The 24,263-nt window shown below is 54.4% G+C and overlaps 1 protein-coding gene across 1 annotated transcript in view; it reads left to right on the top strand.

The window, feature by feature from the left end:
* The window catches only part of PPP1R16B (protein phosphatase 1 regulatory subunit 16B), a 68,307-nt gene that overhangs the window by 38,506 nt on the left and 5,538 nt on the right, over window positions 1-24,263 (top strand). The window contains exons 2-9 of the mRNA XM_040638306.1: window positions 6,913-6,983; window positions 10,707-10,852; window positions 12,932-13,035; window positions 14,743-14,867; window positions 17,665-17,790; window positions 18,301-18,376; window positions 19,185-19,314; window positions 19,407-19,575. Coding sequence (XP_040494240.1) covers window positions 6,913-6,983; window positions 10,707-10,852; window positions 12,932-13,035; window positions 14,743-14,867; window positions 17,665-17,790; window positions 18,301-18,376; window positions 19,185-19,314; window positions 19,407-19,575 — 947 coding nt within the window. The remainder of the gene's footprint in view (window positions 1-6,912; window positions 6,984-10,706; window positions 10,853-12,931; window positions 13,036-14,742; window positions 14,868-17,664; window positions 17,791-18,300; window positions 18,377-19,184; window positions 19,315-19,406; window positions 19,576-24,263) is intronic.

Here is a 24,263-nt window from a genome sequence, read left to right on the forward strand (position 1 = left end):
CCATTTCACATGCCCATCAGCACTATACGTGGGTTCCAATGTCCCTTCCTCCTTGCCAACACTGTTACTTGTCTGACCCTTTTTCTCCAGATGGGCCCCAGAGGGAGGCTCCCCGGGGGAAGAGCGAGGCCTGGCTCCCGGGGTCTGTGCCTGGGGATGTGACTTGGAGGGAAGCCTGGGTCCTCCTCATCCACCCCCCCACCACGGCTGAGTCATTGCCCGGGATCCTGGGGTGAACTGCCTAGCAGTGGGACCGGCTACACCAGCCACTGCAGAAGTCACCATCAGACTTGACTGAGTCTCCACCCCCAGCCCCAGGCGGCTGGGCTTCCCTGGAAGCAGCTATTTCTGGCTGTTTCTGCTCCAGGGCGGAGCAGTGGTGGGTGGAAAGGTTGAAATTGCTCAGTGGAGTGCTTTTGGGGGCGCCCCGCATTGAGGACCCAGGACAACCTTTCTGAGCGCGCCGGTCCTTCTGGCATTGTCTGAGCGGCAGGCTGGGCCCCCTGCAACCCCGAGAGCACCCTGGGGAGGGGGAGAGCCGAAGGGCAGGCACAGGAACTGGTTTGACCAGGCTGTACCTGCCGGACCCTGTGAGACTCTAGGCAAGGCAGACCTGGGACCGGAGGAAGAGGAGGAAGTGGGATCGATGTGGGCAGGGCTTTCCGTGGCGGGCGAGCAGCTTGGTGGGTGGGGGTGGCAGCTGGCGGCAGGCCAACAGGGTGCCTGGAATCGAGTGGGGCGGGGTCTGCTTAGAATGGAGGTGCAGCAGAAGACAGACAGAGGGAAGCGTTGGTGCTCAGCCTCCTGTCGGCCCCAGAGCTGCCGCTTGTTTGCCAAAGGGCCTCAGGCTGAGTGGTACCCTCTGTAACCCCCACATCCTGACCCGCAAACTGCACTAGCGAGGTCCTTGTGATGACTGCCGTCATTATCGAGTACTGAACGCCGAGCTCGCAGCGATGGTCTTGACTTTCTTAGCTCTTGTCGTCTCTGTGGCTCTCTTCTGCATTCACCCTCCTCATCTTTCCGCTGCCCACGTTCCCTTTCCCGGCCCTCGTTTGGCACCATTTTAGCCAAGTGGTTAAGTGTTCCGCCTTCAGAGGCAGCTAACTGGGGTTGGAAATCCTGGCTCTGCCATTCCCAGACATGTGCCCTTGGGCAAGTCATTTCACTTGTTCAAGCCTGAGCCTCAGTTTTCCCATCTGTGAATTGGGGCAATAACAGCAGGCAGGTAATAATAGCAGGTCATTAATCCTCATGCTGGATCAGGAAGACTAACGGATGGGTAGACAGAGGGCTTAACACAGTGCCGAGCACCGTTAGCACCGGATAGCACAAAGAACAGCCAGAGTTGTCAGATCGGGGATCCTGGGCGGGAGGGTACGATGGGTGCCCCGTGCTCGGCCTGGGGATGGGCTGCAGGACTGCTGCAGTCAGCTGCCTGATCTGGCTGCATTGCCTGTAGAGGCTTCGGGAGAGAGATTTGCTGCTTCATTTCTGTACAAAATCCACGTTGTTGCTTTTCAGTTCATGAGTCACACGCCTTGTGGGGTGTCTGCAGGGCTGTGCACATGTCCCCACCTTCTTGTGGCCCCAGGAGCAGGCAGCTCTGTGGGGCCCCAGAGCATTCTTCCCCTCCTCCCTCCCTTCCTTCCTTTGTTCATTCACACAATAGATACTGCTTTTGTTAATTTTTATTTTTTTAATAAAAATTGTATATATTTAAAGTATGTAACAGGGTGTTTATATATATGTATATAGACATGACTAATACAGTCAAGCTAATTAGCATATGCATCTCCTTAAACAGTTACCTTTTTTTCTGAGATGTTGGTCAAAGGGTTCAAAGTTGTAGTCATATAGGCTCTAATGTACAGCGTGGTGACTGTAGTTAGTAAGAGGGGTAGTAGTATTAACTACAGTCACCATGTCGAGAACTAGAAATTTGCTGAGAGAGTAGATTTCAGGTGCTCTTGCTACATTACATAATTCTGGAGCCCCTGCTAGGAGCCAGGCTCCCTCATGGAGCCCAAAAAACTAAACAAAGAATTGTATCTTTACTATATACTACTAATCACCCTGTAATTACAAATCGGGAGAGGTGCCACTGTGAAGCTGAAATGCGGAAATGCAAGGTACCGTGGGAGAGAACAACTCAGGCAACTTGACTGAGATTGGAGTGATCAGGGAAGGCCTCTCAGAGGAGGTGACATTTCAGCTAGAATCTGAAGTTTGAAGAGGAGTTTGCTGGCCTGAGAGTGAGAAGAAGGAGGGCTCCAGGCCCAGGAAACTGTGTATCTAAAGCTTGGAGGAGCCCAGTTTTTGTTTTGTTTCATTTTGACTTGGGCAATGAAAGAAGGCAGCGTGGCTGACCCAGTCACTGAGGGATTTGGGGAGGGGCAGAGATTAGACCATGCAGCGCCTTGGAGGCAGTGGAAAGGTGGGCCTCGTTGCTGGGCACTGGGTGGAAAAGGAGGTGAGATGGGAGGGAGGAGGGTACCCCACAAACATGATTGTGCAAGTCACATGGCCAGGTGGCAGCAGCTCGGCCCTGGAGTGCCCCAGGCAGGCGTGTATTGCCCGAGGTCCACCTCCAATGGGTGGACACCTCTGTCTGGCCGTCCCGGGCTGGGAGCAGGAGCCACACCTGTGGTGGCATGTCAGTGACCCGCTCGAGGTCAGGCAGTCTGCTCTGTGGGGTAGAGGGGGTCAGGTGGCAACAAAAACCCATAAGCTTATCAGCAATGATTTCTCCCTGCAGAGGCAGCCGCCGCCCGCTTCCTGCCGAGATGGGCCGGTTCAGCCTCACTCGCTACAGCTGGAGATGGAGGGGAGCAGATGGCCCTGCTTGGCCCAGATTCCAGCCAGATTGCCAGGGAGGTGTGGGCGGAGGGACAGGGTTGGTGCCAGCAGCGGGAATATAGGAGAGGAGGGTGGGAGCCACCTCCTTGCCGTCTTAGTGGGACCTTGCTTGCATGGGGGAGGGGGGCAGTGGAGACCACTGCATTGTGGTTCTCGAACCAGCAGGTGTTCGGAGCTCTCTAGAGTCAGGGCAAGCGTTCTTAGGAAAGATGTCGATGGTTACATCCCCAGCACCCAGCCCCTGGCAGGACCAGGCAGGAGCGTAGTGGTTGTTTTCCATTCGTATTTTATTTTATTTTTTTAAATTTTTTTTAAAGATTTTATTTATTTATTTGACAGAGATAGAGACAGCCAGCGAGAGAGGGAACACAGCAGGGGGAGTGGGAGAGGAAGAAGCAGGCTCATAGCGGAGGAGCCTGATGTGGGGCTCGATCCCATAACGCCGGGATCACGCCCTGAGCCGAAGGCAGACGCTTAACCGCTGTGCCACCCAGGCACCCCCCATTCGTATTTTAAAAAAAATAAATGATGGTAGTAGCTTTCAGGTATTTTCTTAGTTAATTCTCACGGCAGCCCCACAGAGGAGCCACTGCAGTGACCCCCGTTTTACAGATGAGGACACTGAGGTACAGAGAGGAGGAGTAACTTGCTTAGAGCCCCAGCTGAACAAATGGGCAAGAACATATGGCTCACACTGACACACCGATGGCAAGATTGGGAGCTGGGGCTTTGGGAGCGGGGAGCTGACCTAAGTGTGGGCACCCACGTGTGGACACGGCTGGCTAGAGGGGAGAGCGTGTCCCGCTTGTGTTTGTGCTCCCTGAGTCCTAGCTGACCCCTGAGACACCCCCAAGCCAGCTTCCTCCATTGTGCAAGGTGCTTGGAGAACATGAGACGAGCCTGGAGAGGTAGGGAGATGCAACTTCCGGGTACAGCTGAGCAAGCTGCACACTGCACCGCTCCAAGGCAAGCCATTCACACAGACTATGATGAGAGCGACACCCCCCTGGAATTGGGCAAGGTGGCTACCGTGTAGGTGGGACCCCACCATGCAAGGCCTTGAAGACCAGGGTCTGCAAACCTTTCCTGTAAAGGGCCAGAGAGTAAGTATTTTAGACTGGGAGGGCCATACAGTCTCTGCTGTTGTAGGGTGAAAGCAGTCTCAGGCCACATGCAAATAAATGAACGCGGATGTGTTGCAGTGAACAACCTGATCTACAGACGCAGGTCGCCTGCCGAATTTGGCCCGCGTACCATAGTTTGCCAGCCCCACCGAAGGACTGTGAACCTCATTCTAGGAGCAAAGTGGAGCCATGAGAGGGTTTTAAACAGGAAGTGGGAGGAGGCAAGCTCACATTTCACACGGTCCTGAAAGACCTGACCACGCCCCCCAGGACCTGCCGTGTTTCTTCTGTCCTGCATGTAGATCCCTGGGCCCCTGTGTCTGCAGGAGGCCCGCCCCCCCCCCCATCCTTGCAGAAGCAGAGGCCGCTGCTGTCACTCTGCCGTCACCCTCCCCCCACACCAGCCGTCAGCGCTCCTGCGGTGCTGGTTCCCACTCCGGGCCTCAGGATCAGAGCGGAGCAGCCCCATGGCCAACAGTCTGGGTCTGATTTGCTCTGCTTGGTTGTGTGTGACCCAGACTCTCCGTCTCCTCTTCTCCACGAGGGGAATAACTAGAGACGGGGACCCATGAAAGAAGCCGGTTTGTGCGGACCTGGGTGCAGAGGAAGGGCTCAGTAGGAAGACACTATGGGTGTAGGAATCATTGTCCGTGCGGAACCGGAGGCAGGAAAGCCTGGTCGTGTGTTGGGTATGGGCAGCGGGGTCTTGGCTCTGGTGAGGTGTCCGGAGCCAGGCTCCCCGCTGGAGCACAGCACACTTACAAGGGGGCCTTGGCTCCCGCATACGAATGGCTCTGTAGAGATGGGGGTGATTCGTCGCACCTTCGGGCTGGAAATAACTGCCCGCCATGGGAGGGATTCCACATGGGGCTCCCGTGCAGCAAGGAGAACACCCCGATAATGACTGCACGCAAACACTGCTTTTGGCAGCTGGTGTGTGATTTCTGCCTCAAGGAGTGTCTTCTGGGACAGGAAGCCGGGTTCACCCTCCACCCCTCCATGGGATCGAACCCTTGCCGCATGTGAGCAGAACCTTCCCCATTCCCTCTGGCCCGCGGATGGGCACGCTGGGCCTGGTTGATCAGTGGCCTTGCCATAAATCTTACCCAGGCCTGAGGCTGCGACCAGCTGCTGGGGCATCCTGGGAGGGGCCTGCAGGCAGCGCTGCGTTTGAGAGGCGTGAACCATGGGGGTCATCACCGCGGGGTGGTCTGATTTGCTCAGAGCTGGAGAGGCTGCGTCCTGGGGCGGAGCCAGGGGGCTGCTGATTAGGTCACGGTCCAGGAAGAGTGGCTGAGGACTTACCATGTGCCAGGCCTTAGAGAAAGAACAGTCAGTGCCAGGTCACTGTCCTGCCCCCTTGGGGCTTAGTGTCCTACCGCAGACAGACCCCATGCCCCTAATTATCCAAACAGTTATGTAATTCTAGTTGTGAAAGGCTATAAGTGAGATGTATGGGAGCTGGTGGGTGTATGTAACAGGGGGAGTGCCCTCATCTGGGGAGTTGGAGCTGAGACTTCAAGGTTGAGGAGTGAGGCAGGTGCGTGTGTGTGTACACACGCGTGTGTGCATGCGTGTGTGTTAGTGGTGGATTCATGAATAGGGCTGGCTGGCTGGTGGATGGGTAGATGGATGAACGGATAGATGGTTGACCCTTCCAGGCAGTAGGAACAGGCTATGCAAAAGCTCAGAGGCCAGAGGATGTAAGGTGACTCTATCTGACAAAAGTCCATTGTGGAAGATGTTTGGAGTCTTAACAAAAAAAGCCTGGAGAGGTGGGTAGGCAGGAACGCTGTGTACCGCTGAGCAAGTTGTGTGCTGCACTGCTCTTGGGAGTGCCGGTCTTATAGACAGCAGTGTGAATGGTGCCCCCTGGATTGTGCAGAGTGGAGGCCTTCAGGAGGGATTCCCTCATGCGGACCTTGTGTGTCTTTGTCAGCGTTTTGGATTTTGTTCCCAGAGCAGTGGGGAGCCATGGGTGGCCTTTGACGGCATTGGGGCTAATTTCCATTGATGATACCCCAAAGAAGCACTGTCCTGTAGTACTTTCAGCGCTTTCTAATATGGTAGCCATGCGTGGCTTTTGAGCAGCTGAAGTGTGGCCAGAGGGACTGAGGATGTGACTTTTGAATTTTGAAGAATTTAAGTTTCGAAAGCTATAATAATAGCCCAATGTGGCTAGTGGTTGCACGGTGGACAGGGCCGCTCCAGGGACCCTGACTGTCCCCTCCGCTGATTCTGCCCCTGCTAACCCCAGTCTCCTGAAGACGCTGCCTCTTGCCAGAAGGCTGGTGGAGGCCTCAAACTCACCTTTGCGTGGACCCCAGGTCACATGAAGGCACAGGATGCCATGGGGCTGTGGTGTCAGGAACTGGGCCTGATGAGGATGGAGCTGAGGGCCTGTGTCCATCCCCCACTGCGCCTGAGAGCTCGTCTCCCCCCCCCCCAGCCCCGCACCTGCTGGGGTGCTGACCCGGTATTTGTCCTGTGGCACGGGTGGCCTCCTCGCCCTTCCCGACTCACTCCTAGTTTCCCCACAGCAGTTTTCTCATCCATACGAAGGTGAGCCATTCATACTTGCCTCCCATGCCTGTTCTAAAGAGTGAACAGGGGCGCCGGGGTGGCGCAGTCATTAAGTGTCTGCCTTCGGCTCACGGCGTGATCCCAGCGTTCTGGGATCGAGCCCCACATCAGGCTCCTCTGCTGGGAGCCTGCTTCTTCCTCTCCCACTCCCCCTGCTTGTGTTCCCTCTCTCGCTGGCTGTCTCTCTCAAATAAATAAATAAATAAAATCTTAAAAAAAAAAAAAAAAAGAGTGAACAAGCCGGTTAGCATCAGGACCTGGGGGAAAGTGGGTCTTCCCCGGGCCCGTCGCATCGCCGCGCATCCGGTGCATGACGGGACGCTCACTCCTGTCCCGTCTGTTGCAGTACGCTACTTCCTGAAGAACAAGGTCAGCCCTGATCTGTGCAATGAGGATGGACTGACAGCCCTGCACCAGGTAAGGCCGGGCTCGTCGGGGCCCCCAGATCCCTGCCCCCCACCTGAACAATTACCCAGTCTCCCTGCTTTTTCCTGCCCAGGACCCTCAAGGAGGAGGTAGGGAAGGGAAGCCTCAGCTGCCTCATCTGAAAGGCTCTTCTCTACTTGGGGGAGAGACGTGTGTCCGTTACAAACACGCCCACGGAGCCCCTGTGCACACGTGCGCACAGCACACACATGGCCTCTAGGGACAGGGAGCCTTTGTCCACTGCGTCCTCACTGCCCCGCAAAAGGCTTGACGAACAAAGCAAGTTTGTTTTGAGCTTCAAGTTTATGAAGCATGTTTATTCGCACCCACCAGGCATCCCTCCACCCTGGTGAGAAAGGTGATTGCCAGGGAGGCCGTGTGACCTGCCTGGGTCACATGCCATGATCTATGGCCATGAACCAGGTGCTGTCATAGCAGTGCAAAGGGCTAGCCTCCTAGCTGGTCCCTGGCGTTCAGTTGCACTGCCCTGTTTCATTCTTCACGCGGTGGCCACAGGGATGTTCAGGCCAAAGTCGGATGTGACTCGAAGCCCTCTGGGTCTTCCCACAGGGCCCCTTGAGGCCTGGCCCCTGACCAGCCCTCCGTGCTTCCTGGCTGTCCAGGCTCCAGTCACGTGGCTTTTCTGTTCCGTCCACACACTGGCTGCTCCCCACCGCCTTTCTCATGGCATGTGGGTACATGCCCTGGTTCTCCCCAGTGAGAGGCATGGGCCCGAGAGCTGTGCTGTGACGTAGTATCCTTACCTTCCGAGCACCGCCCCCCTGTGGCCGTTTGAGCCATTAGCCTATTTGATGTCCTCCTACTGCCCAGACTCAGTCTCGTGAGGGCAGAGCCCGTGTCTCTGGCTCATTGGTATGTCCTAGCGTCTTTCCCCTTGCTGGCACACAGTGGGTGCTCAATATGTGCATGCTGACTTAATGAACACACGGAAGCCTCCCTGTGCCCTGGCCCAAGTTTCTGAGCAGGTGGACTTGAATTCAACCTGGCGGGAGGGAGGCCAGGCTGCTGGACCCCCCAGACTGGAGAACCTCTCCCTGTCTCCACGAGGGCAGGAAAGGATGGACAACGACTGGCCGCTGCCCCCACTCAGGAGCCCCAGGAGCAAGCCCCGCCCCCAGCCATCCGCCCTCTGGCTTCCCATGTGTCCTTTGGCTGCTTTTCCTGTCCACAGGGTGTCCTGCATCCACTAATTCTAGCTGTGTGATCTTGGGCAAGTTACTTAAGCTCTCTGTGCCTCTTTCCTCATCTGTGGAATCAGGATAACCAGTACCCACCTCATGGGGTTGTTGTGAGGATTAAGTGAACACACAGCCCTGAGGCATCTCCCGACACTGCGTAAATACGAGATGGCATTATCGTTATTAGAATCTGTCACATTGTTTGCGTCTGTGCAGCCACTTCGCTCATGTGAAGCCTAGGTTGATCCTCACAACAGCCCTTTGAAATGTTATCATCCCCATTTTCTGGCTCAGGAAACCGAGGCTCAGGGAAGCACCGTGCAGTAGGGTCTTCTCCGATGGCGGGATGGCCTGTGCCTCTGCCCCGGGCAGGGCGGTAGCCGCCAGCCACGGGGGCTCGAGCACTGGGCATGTTGTTCTGAGGAGGGAATGAGGCATTTCGCGGCCAGAGGTTAACAGGGTGGTCCCGGTGGCTCCTCCCAAAGCCCTCACAGCCGTCACCCCGCGGGGCTGTCATTCCGTTGTCACTGCTGCTCCATCCCACCGAGCCGCAGATTAAGAAGCAGCTTCACAGGCCTGGCAAAGGAGTGGGGCTCTTCTCCTCTTGGCAACAGGGAGCCTTCGGGGTTTGTAACCTGAGACGGATGGTTTGGTGAGGGTGGAGGGGGTGGGAAGGGGAGCGACAGGGCGGCAGGGAGAGCCGGTGAAGCCTCGCCAGGGGGCAGTGATTTAGGATGGATGTGGGAAGGGAGGGGGTGGGAGGAGCCATCCAACGGCAGGTGCCATTTCCCACCTCGGGGAATGTCGGGGGCGAAGCTGCCCATACCACCACCAACCACCCCAGCGTGTACCCCAACCCAGCCCTTGCTCTGGCCGAGTCTTTAAGGCTGGGCACCCCTCTCACAAGCTTGCAATTCTGGGTGAACAGTCTCCTCCTTTTCAACCTGAGTTCCCCCGCCACCCCATCCTCACGTTTTCTGCAGCCCTAAGGGTGGGTTCTCTGGCCCTGCTGTCTGCTGACACATGGGCTGAGCCGCTCCTCCTTTGGACAGGGACTCCTCAGACCCACCTCCCAGGACAGCCAGCCAGCCTGGGGCCCCTTGCAGGTCCCCACGGCCTCACTCCAGTGCCTTTGGCGCCCTCTGCTGGCCATGCTCTACCACTGCATGGTTCTCTCAACCACCTGAGGCAGCGCCACACTTCCTTGACTCACCTGTACCCCGCCTTTCCGGAGAGATGCCCTTAGACCCAGCCAAGCCCAGACCGGCTGGAGCAGAAAGAGAACCTGGATCTCTGGTATCATCTGTGTAAACAGCTGCTCCTTCCCCACATGCCCTTCTGGTGCTGAGCCCTGGCTCTGCTGGGGATAGGGTTGGGCGCCATGGCCCTGTATCCCATCCCCACACCCAGGGTCGTGGGCTCCCAAAGGTGCCCCTGATTCTTCTGCTGACATCCAGTCACTTCTCCCTATGGTCACAGATACTGCTGTAGGCTCAGCCACCATCATCTCTTAACTGGATGATTTCAACATAGCTTCTCGCTGTTCCTCTCCTCCCCGAAAAGTGCTCACACGCAGTCTGTTCTCCACATGCACCCAGGGGGAGATTAAAAAGAAAAAAACTAATCTGCTTATGCTGCTCCTCTGAATAAAACTCTGCAGCATCTCCCAGTGCATGAGGGCCAAGCCCTTACCTGGATGGGGAGTACGGAGCCCAGATCCCTGCTTCGTCCCCTGCTGGCATCTCCATCCTGGTCTATAAAGTGACTTCTTGTCTTCCTCCTCTGTCCTCGCCTCTCTCTGGAGTGAGGCCTCTAATGGCTGGCAGAGCTCTTTGTCTGTCTGGGGGGCTGCCGAGGAGCCTTCTGTCTCACCAGGGCTGACCTTCATTGGATCATGTGGGACCCCGATATAGGGGTGATGTGAAGGTGGGTTCTTTGCGGGGGAGGCTTGGTTACTTGGGGCATCCCCGAGGACGGAGCTCCTGGGTCAGAAGTCCCTGAGTCAGAGGTATCAGACTGTGACCTAGGGCCACACTTTGGAGGCAACCGCCAGGTAGAAGGACTCCCCCCAATATCCCGCTCATCCCACTGCCACCCACTCCTGCTCCAACCGAGCAGCCTTCCTGGAATGTATCCGTTCTCTAAGTCAGAGTTGTCCACACAATTTTGTTTGAAGAAAGCATTCAGAAATTAAAAAGAAGATTTTAAAGCCTCATCCGAAGTTGTGTTTCATGTCTCCAACACTTGCAAGGCATCTTTTTGCCGCCCCTCATGTCTTTTATGTTTCTCTTGTATTTGTATCTTAAATATTATGAACTTACTCGTGGGGAAACTGAGGCTCAGAAAGGTTATGCGGCTTGCTCAAGGTCACGCGGCGTGTAAGTCATATAGCTGGATTCAGACTCAGTTTGGCTCCGCTGTCCTTCTTGTGGCCTCCCGAGGGGAAGCTGGCGTGTCCCAGGGCCAGGGCCCTGCAGGAGCTGACCCTGCCTCTGTCCCCCTTTGCCCCCCGCAGTGCTGCATCGACAACTTTGAGGAGATTGTCAAGCTGCTCCTTTCCCATGGTGCCAACGTGAATGCCAAGGACAATGAGCTGTGGACACCCCTGCACGCAGCGGCCACCTGCGGCCACATCAACCTGGTGAAGATCCTCGTTCAGTAGTACGTGGCCCTCTCTCCTCCGGGGCAGCCTCCGCCCTGCCTTTGGTGGTTCTCTGTTGGTTTTGTTTTGTTTCTGCCTTCCGTTTCCCTCCTCTCTCTCCTTTTCCACTTCCTCTGCCTCTCATGGTGCCTGGTGTCTCTTTCTCCCCACACCCTCCCTCCAGCTCTGTCTCTGCCTCTCTCTCTCTCCTCCTCTGCATCCCCCTTCCCCTCCTCCCTCCATCTCTGTGTGCCTTTCCCACTCCTCTTTGTCTCTCTTCATTCTGTCTCTCCCTTGGTCCTGTTCCCCCCCAAAATATTGACACATAACATAAGCTCGACCACCCTCGCATTGCGGGAATGATTCCCTTTGGTCTTGGTGTGTGATCCTTTTGACGTGCTGCCGCATTGGGGCTGCTGGTGTTTTGTGGAGAACTTTGGCATCGTGTTCCTGAGGGATGTGGGCCTGTAGATTTCGTTCCCTGTAGGGGCTTGGTCTGGCTTCATATCAGGGTAGCAGTCCCTTTTTTAAAATTTTTCTCTGTCTCTGTGAGTCCGTGAGTTTATACCCCTCTCCTCTCCTCTCCTCTCCTCTCCTCTCCTCTCCTCTCCTCTCCTCTCTTTATGGCTTGTTGCCATTTTTGGCTTCTCTTGCTATTAAAAAAAAAAAAAAGCAAGCATATTTCCTTGGCCCTGTCTCCCAAATGCTATTTACATGCTTTTCCTTTGGGGCAAAACCTGCTTTGAGGGGCACCATGGAGCAATGTTTTTCCTAGAAATCAGGCCATTTCTGTATATGCTGTTCTGATGGGCCTTTCTGGCCCTGGAATTCCTTCCAGTCTGCTCAGGTTCTGTAAACCCATAGAAAAGACAACATTCCATTTCAAGTGGGTTTGATTGAATTCATCTAATAATTGGTGGGCACTTGAGCTGGGCGCTGGGCACTGGGCACTCCGGGAGGCAGAAGTCCTAAGGGACCAGGCAGGGAACTAGGGGATTTCAGTGCTGGTGCTGAGACAGAGTGGGTCCTCGGAGGCCATGGAGAGCATCTGAGTGCAGGGAGTCAGGAAGAGTAGCCAAGAGCAGGTGACCTTTTGCAGAGGTCTCGGAAAAGCAGCAGGAGCTCATCAGGTGCCTGGGGGGGGGGGCGACGGAGGGGATAGTAGAGGCTCAGAGAGGTGGCTCAGCTTGCCCAAGGGGGAGACAGAGAGGTCTCAGTGCAGGGCCGTTTGGCCTGACGACTTATGGTGGCCCATGCCCACACCTCTGATGGGAACCTGGGTGTGACTCAGTCTGCCAGGAGCACCTGAGCAGTGATGGTGCCTAGAGGGAAAGGGAGCAGTGCCGGCCTAGTGCGGTGGGTCCCCAACGCTGATCTGTACCAGAATCATGGCGGGCGTGGGTTCAGGGTACCCACTCCCAAGCCCCACCCCCAGAGGCTGTTTCATTGAGTCTGGAGTAGAGTCCAGGAAGCTGCACTGTATTTCAGGGATGCCCGGGGAGCTGTGCAGGGCAGCCCAGGGACACACGCGGAAACCACTGGACCAAAAAGGAGGCTCTGCCAGGGAGCCCCAGGCCTCTGTCAGCCTCTGGTATGGGACTTGGAGACGGTGGGGTAGAGCTGCGGATGTTTCTGCATGGGACACAGGTTGAAATAGAGCTGGGGTTTGAGTCTTGACCCTCCCACGTCCTCGCTGTGTGACCTCGGACAAGCGACTGAACTTGTCTGAGTCTTTGTTTCCTCTTGAGTGAGATGGGCCAACAGGAACAACCCAAAAGGACTAGTATGAAGAGTAGAGATGATATGTGTATACAGCCATTCGTGTTATTTGTGTTATGGTCACCAGGGAGGACTTTGACATTTGTCCCCAAGTGCCTGCCTGCTGGCCCAACAGAGCAGGAAGCTGGAGGAGGTCTGCTGGGACAGCTCTTCTGGGAGAAGCTGAGTCCTGAAGCCATTGTCCTAGCTGGGGTGCCCCGGGGAGAGGGAGGGGGTGCTGGTGTGCATAGTGGGGCTGCAGACGAGAGGCTGAAGGGCAGAGGCAGCCAGACCGACCCCAGCCACACCTCCCCGCCCTCACTCTCAACCTCTCTCTGCAGCGGGGCCGACTTACTCGCTGTCAACTCGGATGGGAACATGCCGTATGACCTCTGCGAGGATGAGCCCACCCTGGATGTCATCGAGACGTGCATGGCATACCAGGGTAAGGCCAGGGCGGCACACCCTAACGTGGGCACCAGTGCGCCAGTGAGCTGGCTACGTGCCTGCCTTGTGCTCAGCGCTCAGGAAATGGGACAGGTCCTCATTATGATTGTTAGCCCGGTGATTAGCAAGATGAGGACACAAAAGGACCCTTGGAAAACCGTGCTGTGCAGAAGGGAGGCATTGTTCTCCTCCATGTCACCCACACACGCGGGCGGCCTCAGCTGGCCCTGTCTCCTCTTCGTCAGCTGTGACAATCCAATTCAATAAACATTCACAAGAAAGATATATACCCATTTGGGAAAATAATCAAGAGTCAAGAACATTCGCGGGTGCCTGCTCTGTGCCAGGCACCACGCTGGCTGCCAGGGGCCGGGGTAAACAAGCTGTGGGCTGTTCTCCGCTCACAAATGAGCTTCAGAGAGGAAACAAATGTAGCAATCAGAGACCTGCTCGCCCCCACCACCACGTGGACATATTTCTGAAGGTCTGCGCAGAAAGACAGCTCAAATCCAGACCCTTGGCCGCAGTGTGAGGGCCGGCCGGGACTCTGCTGTTGAGTTCCTTCCCGGGATGCTGTGATAGCCACGATGTGGTCCCTCCATCCCCCCGGCACCCGGGCTCTGCCTGTCCGTCTTCTGTCGATAGTCTTTGTTTTTGTACCAGTCTGGTGAATCTCTGGGCCCCTCTTCAGGAATCGTGTTTTCAAATGCCGTCCTTACAATCACAGGATTGATGATAAAGGAACCCAATGATATTAAACTATAGCTACCAAAATATTTCCAAATGTGTTATGTCGAAACTTGATTAGTTCCCGAAATAGCAAGATAGCGTGTTAGGAAGGTCCATGCACTTTCTGTTGGTGGCAGTCATAGTCCTTGCTAGTTCTGTTGTGGGTTTGGCTTACGGCCTCATGGAAGGAAATGAGATATTTCAGCTCAAGGTTAGTGCGAATGAAATTGTAATTTTTTTTCCCCTTCTTTCAAGTTTACAGACATTCCCCAGATTCTGTCCCAGAATGTTCGCTCTAATGGACTTTTGATTAGAACATGTCACTTTCGCCTCCTTAAATACCACTTAGTAGCCGCCAGGAACACTTAGACTGTTAGCCAGAGATTCAGGCTACAGAACGTCTGTCCAGGTCCTTCCACCTCAATTGACTCAGCTTGCTACTCAGAAGTTATGTATTTGTTCATTCATTCATTCCCATAATGGAAATTCATGAAGCACTGTGCTGCAGACTCAGCCGTGGACGGGACGAGGGGAACTACCAGAACACCTGGTCAGATAGGTGGTCAGAGGAGGTCAGCAAGGGAGGTGATCCTGGCCGGGTCTACAGCATGAGGCAGAGCCAGCCATTTGAGCTGGTGGAGGCAGACAGGTGGAGGCAGACGGGTGGAGGCAGACAGGTGGAGGCAGACAGGCGGACGGTAGGGATTTCTGATGTAGAGGAACAGAATATGCAACAGTAACCAAAACTATTGTGGTGCCTCCTGGGCACCAGGCAGGAGTGGCCTTGTTCTGTGGGCTGGTCCGTGGGTGTGTCTTCACTGGGCCTGGGAGACAGTGACCTATGGGCCTGCCTGTCTACTCCCTTGCCCGGCAGACCCTGCGGAGCAGGAGCCATGCCTCGGCCATCTGCCCCGCCACCCCTCCCCGCGTGGGGCCTAGGCCCGGGGTGACGTCTCAATCCCCTCTTCCTATGCAGGCATCACCCAAGAGAGAATCAACGAGATGCGGGCAGCCCCTGAGCAGCAGATGATTGCAGACATTCACTGTATGATCGCCGCGGGCCAGGACCTTGACTGGGTGGATGCCCAGGGCGCCACACTGGTGAGCAGATGGGCCGGCGGGCCGGGGCTGGGGGGCTCAGTACCAGAACCCAGACGGGCTGGGACTGCAGGGGCCCAGCACCTGGTCGAAGTTAAGCTGATACAGTTGGGGCCCGTCCGTGGCCTTGAACCTCCTCCAGACCGGCTTTGGGGCCAGGGTTGCCCCTGGAATACAGAGTGAGCAGAGCGGGGCTTAGCGCCTTCGAGAATCCAGCCAGTCTCAGCTGGGGCTGGGAGTCAGGAGCCCTGCTGTCCACCAGCTCTGTCTCCCAGTTCCTCCTTCCCCTCACATTCCACGTGTCCGTCCGAGCTCATTATGTTGTCGCCCTGTAGGGGTGTCTCCCACGTAAAGACTGGAGCTGCCAGCCACCCAGTCGCCCGTGCCACCTTGCTTTGCACCGTCCATTCCCCTGCCTTAGGATCTCTTCTCCCACCCCTCAGCAGCCTCCCCGAACCTCGCCGCAACAGCCTTTCCCCTGGGTTCTTTGACTTCCGAGTCCAGACACCCCCAGTCATCCATCCACCCATCCATCCATCCATCCGTCAGTTCATCCATCCATCCTGTCCACACACACCTGTGTGCCACATGCTTCCCTAGACCCTGGAGACAGAGAACAAGGGAGCCCTCTTCTCTCTCGGGTCTGCCTGATTGGCTCCGCTCATCCTTTCAGCTCCAGTGTCAGGGACTGGCAACTTTGGCCTCTCTCCATAGGCTCTTCCAGCGCGATGGAGCCCAGTATTGGGGAGGGTCTGCTTCTGAGGCTCTAACTGAAAGCAAGAGCATGGGCTCGGAAGCCCATGTACCCCCTTCACTGATGGCTGGGCCCTGGCCTTGGCTTGGGGTCCATGCTGGCCGTGAGCACTCAGGAGCCTCAAAATCTTGCGCTTACCAGGTAGGGCTCAGCGGTACCAAGACTCCTCAGTGGCCCTCAGGCCTGCCCTGCTGGCTCAGGTGTAATCACTGGGCTTCTCCCACCTGCTTCCTGAGCCCCACCCTCTGCCTCATACTCTTTCCTATTAACTGGGTCCCTGCTCAGCCCCGCACTCAAAGATAGAGTCCCGTAGTGAGACTGAACGCTGCAGTATAAAGGCAAAGCCAGGCTGTCCTGGGGCAGGGCCCACCCTGGCTGGAGCTCCCTTGGGTCTGTGGCTGGGCCCTCCAGACACACGGGTTTCCTCCTCTTGGACTGAGGCTGGCCTCGGGGTGGCCCAGACCACATGGGCCAGACCCATACTAGGCCTCGGGTCTTCCTTCCCAGTAAAGTGGGGATAACTAATAGCCCCTTCCTCACCAGGCTGTTGGGAGGAATACATGGGATTCTCTAAACCCTCAGTAGATATTAGTGGTTCACAGTATCATTATTATTACTAATGCTATCATTATCCCAGTCATGCCTTTTTATTCCCTCCAAGTACGAGGCTGCACAGTTTGTAATGTCTGGCTGGCCCTGCCGGGTGTCATCCTCCACAGCTGGCAAACATCACACATTTATAAATCAGATGATTATTCTAATTTCCATGGATGCCTGGACCAGATCACACCCCGGGCTTATTCTGCAAATTGAAAAATAAAGGAAAACCTCTGTTTGCCAGAACCTATAGCAACCAGACCCCAGGCTGAGGCAGCGTCTGACCATCAGGGCTGTGTTTGAGGGGCTGCTTTCTAGGGCCGAGCCTTCTCTGTCCCACAGCCTGCAGCTCTGTTGCCCCAGATCTCAGCCCCCCGGAGCTCTCTGGTCTCCTCCCAGCGAGCCTTCTGCTGGCCTCCTTGGGCTCTCACCTCTGCCTATCGCCTTACTCCCTCATCCATCCGTTCCCACGGGGGACCTCGTCATCACTCACGGCTCTTTGAGAATGTTACTAAGTGTCTGTCACGTGCTAAATGCTTCATGTACTTTCCGGAGATCAGATGCGACAAGTGAGGTCCCCATGGTGGTGTCCGTCACCAGAGGCCTTGAATGGTGTCAGGTAGAAGAGTTGTGGCTGCAGCACGAGGCTTTCCTTTATTGGATGTACTGATTGCCTATTGTGTAACGAACGAGCCCAAAACTTAGCCTCTTGAAGCAACGATCAATATTTATTATCTCACATGGTTTCTGTGGTTAGGGAATTGGGAACAACTTGGCTGGGTAGCTCTGCTTGGGGGTCTCTCAGGAGGCTGCAGTCATCTGAAGACTTGACCAGGGCGGAAGATCCACTTCCAAGATGGCGCACTCACATGGCTTGCCAGTTGGTGCTGGCTGTCGGCAGGAGGCCTCAGTGTTTCACCTCCTTACGGCCTCTCCTTAGGGATGCTTAAGGGTCCGTACTGCATGATGGCTGCTTTGTCCTGGAGTGATTGATCCCAGAGAGCGTGAGGTAGAAACAGTGATGCCTCTTATGACCTCACCGCAGAAATCACACACCACCAACGTCCTACTTGTTAGAAGTGAGTCACTTGTTCTGGCCCACATTCAAGGCAAGAGGAATTAAACTTCATCTCTGGAGGGAGGTGTGTCAGAGAATTTGTAGACGTTTGAAAACCACCATGCTGGGCCTCTGGAACCCCTTCCTCAGAGCTCAGCACATGGTAGGGACTCAGTAAGTGCTGTTGCCTTAACCACAGGGGCCCTCAGACCAACCACAGGGTGAAGAGCAGCCTTAATAATACTTTGCAATGTGGCTGGATTTCTGCTTCATTCAATTACATTCTACCGTCCCCGGAAATGAGTTGGGATTTGGGTTGGGAAGAGGGCTGTCCCACCTCCGAAAGTGGGACTGGCATCCATAGGGAAGGCTCACTTTCCCCTCGCCTTCAGCTGCACATAGCTGGAGCCAATGGATACCTGCGGGCAGCCGAGCTCCTCCTGGACCACGGAGTGCGTGTGGACGTGAAGGACTGGGATGGCTGGGAGCCCCTGCACGCGGCTGCCTTCTGGGGACAGGTAACTGTCAGCTTCGGGCTGTGAGGGAGGGCACGCAGGACCCACCTGCTGTCCTTTGGGCTGGCAGTTGGTTCACAAGACCCACTTAAGGTGTTGACTACAACTAGTTTGTGGGATAGGAAAAGACCTAGAGAGTTTACGAAAACATTTGATAAGTTGTGTCCTAAGAAGATAATCAAATTTACAATTAGAAAATTCCTCACATTTCTGATTTGCGTCATTTCTCCCTTTATTTCCCAGATATAAAACTCTGACTGCAGCTTTTGCAGTCTCTCCTTAGATACCTGGCAGCTCTAGATTTACCGCAGACTCCTTCTTTTATCCCTTGGCATGGCCCAGGCATGTTGGAGGAGATGTCAAGCCCACTGTGTTGCCAGGATCCCTGGCTCCATGGTTCAGAGCCTTCCCTGGGAACCAGCTTTGCCCCATCATTCTTTATGTCAGATCCTCTCTCTACCTCCTAGGCTTTTTGACCCCCAGGGAGAACGTGGACTTCTTTCTGTGTTTCAGATGCAGATGGCAGAGCTATTGGTATCCCATGGGGCCAGTCTCAGTGCTAGGACATCCATGGATGAGATGCCAATAGGTAAGTCCAGCATACAACCCAGTACACTTAGGTACTCATCAATTATTTGGTGGATAGTGGGATAATTGGGTAAATATAGAGTTGGCTGGATGGTGGATTGGTGTGTGGAAGGGTAGAAGAATGAATGAATAAATTAATGAAGAGTAGATTAATGTATGGATGGATAGATGGTTAGATAAATGTATGGATGAGTGGATGGATGGATGGATGGATGGATGGAGGATGGATGGATGGATGGAGGATGGAGGATGGATGGATGGATGGATGGATGGATGGATGATGGATGGATGATGGAGGATGGATGGATGGAGGGTAGATGATGGATGGATGGGTGGGTAGGGGATGGATCTATGGGTGGATGGCTAGGTCAGAGAGTAGGTGGATAGATGAATGAAGGGGTTGGGTGGATTGAGTGGATTGAGTGGGTAGATATATCCGATTCGAGATATATATAAGTTTTGGCTTGGGCTGCATAGACTACCTGCTTGTTTCTCTTGATACTTCTTATATCACTGGAGAGTTGATGACTCCTTTTGGAAACTACTGAAGGTGGATGGATCTTTTGATCATAGCTGAGAGCCTTAGGAGCTGTGACTGTATGGGCCCTGGGTTTCTTGTTCTTGTCCTCTAAGGATTGGGGTGTAGCCCAGGAAGTGAGGCCAGCCTTGTTTACTCCCTTCCCTGGATGCCCCCAAAAGATGCTGGGAGTTTTCAGTGCATTGGGGTGGCAGCTCCTGTGGTCTCGAGGGCCGTTGGGGGCCACGGGTCCCTGCACGGCTCCCCACAACAGCCTCCTCTACCCCTTCAGACCTGTGTGAGGAGGAGGAGTTCAAAGTCCTGCTGTTGGAGCTAAAACACAAGCATGACGTCATCATGAAGTCACAGCTGAGACACAAGTCCTCCTTGAGCCGGAGAACGTCCAGCGCGGGGAGCCGTGGGTGAGTCAGGGCAGGCCGGCCGCGGTCCCCGGGGGGTGCCCCTGCCTGCGGCGCTTGGGCGCAGCCCTCCAGCACCTCCTCTCTCCCCTCAGGAAGGTGGTGCGTCGAGCCAGCCTGTCGGACAGGACCAACCTGTACAGGAAAGAGTATGAGGGAGAGGCCATCCTGTGGCAGCAGCGGAGCGCGGCAGAGGATCCCCGGACCGCCACCTACAACGGGGACATCCGGGAGACCAGGACGGACCAAGAGAATAAGGACCCAGTGAGTGGCTTCGCGCCCTGCCTCAGTGTCGGCTGATGTCTGGGGAGGAGGACAGGGCCCCGGCCTGGTCCTGGCCTCTTCCTGTCAGAGCCTTCGGAGGGAGGGCAGCGGGGCGGTGCCCGTACACCAGCGGGATCCCCTTTGGTGCTGTGGCTCCTGAGCTTAGAGGCGGCCCCGGGGGCGTGAGAGTCCGAGCTGGGAGCTTTGGCACCCAGCAGGGTCCCGTCACAGACAGGAAGCACCTGCCGCATGCCGGCTTGTGCGCCTGCAACTCTGGTTCTGGACTCCCCAGAAGGAGGCTCAGTACAGCGGCCACCCTGGGCGCTAAGGGCACTAGAACTTTTGGGGGGGAACAGAGCTAGATGTTGAGAATTGTGTTTACAGAGCACATCTGGTTGGAGGAGGTGTTTGGAAAAACTGAGTAGGGTACTGGTCGGAGCTCTAAGAAGCCCGCTCCATGCGTAGCCAGTGGTCTGGCCTTGAACTGCTTTCTTTTTTTTTTTTTTTTTTTTTTTAAAGATTTTATTTATTTATTCGACAGAGACAGAGACAGCCAGCGAGAGAGGGAACACAGGCAGGGGGAGTGGGAGAGGAAGAAGCAGGCTCATAGCGGAGGAGCCTGATGTGGGGCTCGATCCCAGAAAGATGGGATCACGCCCTGAGCCGAAGGCAGACGCTTAACCGCTGTGCCACCCAGGCGCCCCTGAACTGCTTTCTTAAGCGGATGCCATGTTGGTTTTCTAGAACCCCTGGATCACATGACCACAAACTCGGTGGCTCAGAACCGTAGAAATCTATTCTCTCACAGTTCTGGAGGCCAGAAGTCTAAAAATCAAAGGGCGAACAGGGTTGGTTTCTTCTGGGGGCTCCGAAAGGCAATCCGTTGCATGCCTCTCTCCTAGCTTCCGGTGGCTCAGGCATTCCCCGGCTTTTCTCACAGGGCTCCAGTGTCTGCCTCCCTCGCCACATGGCCTTCTTCCTTGTGTGTGTCTGTGTCTCTGTTTCCCAATCGCAGCCCTGGCTGGGGACAGAGAGGGCAGCGCAGAGGCTTTGTTCTGCCTAGTGCCTCGGGGCAGGGAGAAAGGAGCTGCAGACCGAAATTAAATCACATTTATTCACCTTTCCTTTGTGAGTGAGTTGAACTTACCTACAGTACCCAAATCTTAAACGGGTTTTTCAGTGAACTTTTATAAACGTATACCCTCAGGTGAATGGGTAGAGCATTTCCATCACCCCAGAAAGCTCCCAGATTCTCTTTCAGTGGTCCTCCCACCTTAAAAGTAGCCACTGTTTACCTTGGAGCACAAAAGATGAGTTTTGCGGCCACAGCTGCATAGAATCGGCCCAGGCGGTCTGTAGTCTTCTCTGTCTGACTTCCTTCGTGACCATGAGATCCGTCCCTGTGCAGGCATACGGCAGTAGTTCATTCTTTCTCCTTGCTCTGGAGAGTTCTGTTGTTTAAATATGCTACAACCTATGGGTCCGTTCTCCTGTTGGCGGACACTTGGGTTGTTGCAGGTTTGGGGCTATTTTGAATAAAGCTGCTCAAAACATTTTTTTTAAAGATTTTATTTATTTATTTGATAGAGAGAGATAGACAGTGAGAGAGGGAACACAAGCAGGGGCAGAGGGAGAGGGAGAAGCAGGCCTCCTGCTGAGCAGGGAGCCCCATGTGGGGCTCGATCCCAGGACTCTGGGATCATGGCCTGAGCCGAAGGCAGACGCTTAACAACGGAGCCACCCAGGCGCCCCTGCTCAAAACATTCTTACACATGGTTCGTGGTGGGCATAAGCCCTATTTTCTGTAGGATTGTATAGCCAGGAATGCAGAATGAGTCATGGGGAGGCTACTAGACGTACTGCCAAGCCATCTTCCAGAGCGACTGTACCTGTCTGCTCTCCCAGCAGCCCCACTGAGCTCTTCTTGCCAGTCCCTGATGTACTCAGCCCTTTTCATCCGAGCCATCCTGGCGGGCTTGCTGCGGGAACTCGCATTTTAAATTTGTATCTCCCTGACGGTGGATGATGGGGAACACGTTTTCATGTGCTTATTGGCCGTCTGCCTATCTTCTTTTGTGCAGTGTCTGTTCTTTTGCCCCTTTTTTGTTGGGTTGCTTCTCTTTTCCTTATTGACCTCTGGGACAGACTGAGATTCTTAAAGAAATCCTCACGGAAGCAGCTCCTCCTCCACACCTGTCCCCGTGTTTGTTCAGATCTCACAGACCTAGGACTCTGCCAGAAGTGCTCGCGGGTGTGGAGCTGCATAAATTATCAGCTCTGCAGGGGAGGGGGCAGGAGGATGTGGCCTGAGTTTGCCCTTAACTCCTACGGTGTCCTCATCAACAACGCTGTGGGTTGTTCGGGAGTTAGGTGAAGGCAAACAAAGGGGCTGTTTTGCAAAGAAAAAGGAATGAGGAGCTCTGGGCTTCGGGCCAGTCACCCAGCCATCCAGCCCCAAGGACCACTGACAAGGTCCAGGGCCCCAGATCCCGGTCCCAGCCTGGCGGAAACCAAGGAGATGGCAGGGCACAGCTACGAAGCCCCGAGCTCCTTCCTTTTGTGACCTACCCCGTGCAAGACTTTAGGTACTGGCAAGGCTGGGAGAGTCTCTAAGGTGGACATTCTCAAAGTGGGGTCCCCGGACCAGCAGGAGCAGCATCGCCTCGAACGTGTTAGAAATGCAAATTCTCTGGCCCCGCCCAGGTGCCCTGAATCCTGCACCATGGGCTCTGGGTTTTACCCGCAATCTGTGTTTTAACTAGCCCCGCAGGGGATTCTGATGCACACAAGAACTTGACAACCGCTCATCTAAGGGAGCGTTTGCTCGGTCTGACCCGCAAGTCGGGTTTCTGCCAAGACTGCCCCCGGTTAGCCCCCAGGGCTGGCTTGTCGGGTTTCTGCCAAGACTGCCCCCGGTTAGCCCCCAGGGCTGGCTTGTCGGGTTTCTGCCAAGACTGCCCCCGGTTAGCCCCCAGGGCTGGCTTGTCGGGTTTCTGCCAAGACTGCTCCCTGTTAGCCCCCAGGGCTGGCTTTGGCACCTACTTTCGCAGAGCTGACTTCCTGGCACGAGGCTCAGGAGTGATGCAACAGGCCCATCTCTTCCACCAGTGGCTCACAAACTTCCCTGTACCAGAAAATCACCTGCGGAGGTGTTTTTGTTTTTGTTTTTTTAAATTCTGATGTCTAGGTTGCAACCTAATTAAATCTGAATCTTTGGGCTTGGGGCCCAAGCACTGTATCGATGTGTTTAAAAAAAAAATTAATAGACTTGACTTTTCGCAGCAGTTGTAGTTTGTAGCAGACATACATAGAAGTACATACAGTTTCCACACACGCCCTTCGTCACGTCGCCCGGCTTCCACGGGTATTAACACCTTGCTTTAGTGCGGTAGGTCGGTGATCATTGATGAGCCAGTATTGATACATGATCATTAACCAAAGTCCATAGTTTACGTTAGAGTTTACCCTCAGTGTTCGACATTCTGTGGATGTTGACAAGTGTGTGATGTCACATATCCATCATTACAGCTTCATACAGATTACTTCCACTGCCCTAAAAATCCCTGATGCTCCGCCTGGCCCTCCCTCCCCAACCCCCTGGCAACCACTGATCTTTTCCTGGCCCCATGGTTTTGCCTTTTCCAGAGTGTCACAGGATGGGAATTCCACGATGCAGCCTTTTCAAAATGGCCATTGTCCATGTGTTTTTAGCCCCCCCGGTGACTCCAGTGCGCGTCCGAAGCTGAGAACTAGTGTCTTAGATCCGTGCTCATCAGAGCAACATCAGGACTTTGTTAGAAATGCTGGAGTTCGAGTCCCTGCCCAGACCTGGCGATTCAGTGTGTGCTTTTCCACCAGAGCCCCAGGGGTCTCACACGCACTTGGAGTCAGAGAAGTGCTGATGTAGGTAATGAAGAATGGTCTTTTCCAGGATCATTCCGGAAGCAAAGAAAATAGATACAGAAATTCAAGCTGAAAAAAAAATGCCCCAAATGTGGCATCAGTCTGCCTGCATGGCTCAGAGGTGCCATTAAAAACAAAAAGAGCAGACACACAGGCGTGGAAGCTTGCTATGGAAAGTGCCCCTCACCTTACTGTGTCTTAACCTAATTGTATATTTCTTAGAGATCTTTCTAAGAAATGGAGATTCTTGGAATCACGAGTCAGCACAGGAAGATTGCCTTCGTTCTTTTTACCAGATGTGGAACATTCCAGAACAAGTACTTGCCATAATTTCCCTCCTGCCTAATGGTGACTTTCAGGCTTTTCTCCCCTAAGGGAACGTATACCTGTGAAATGAAGTCCTAGAAATGGGCTTCCTGGTGCAAAGTATGCATTCTTCCTTAAAAATGAATTTTGGAGGGGTGGGGGGTGATGGGATACTGTCCTCCAAAGAGATTGTAGCACTTTACGTACCTGCCTGTTTTCCCACACTCTTGTCGACACTGAGTCATAACACATTTTTAAAAATATTTGTCAATGTGATAGGTAAAGATATTTTGTTGCTTTAATTTTTGTGTCATTAATTATGAGTGAGATTGAATATTTTCTCCTGTGTTTATATGCTATAAACATAATAGCATATGTTTAATAATAGTAATATCATCATCATCATCATCATCATCATCATCATTGCTGTGAACTGCACGTCGGTCTCCTTTGCTGGCTTTTTTCTGTTAGATAGTTGG

Source organism: Ursus maritimus, unplaced genomic scaffold (assembly GCF_017311325.1).
Source record: "Ursus maritimus isolate PB19 unplaced genomic scaffold, ASM1731132v1 scaffold_22, whole genome shotgun sequence".
Classification (NCBI taxonomy): Eukaryota; Metazoa; Chordata; class Mammalia; order Carnivora; family Ursidae; genus Ursus; species Ursus maritimus.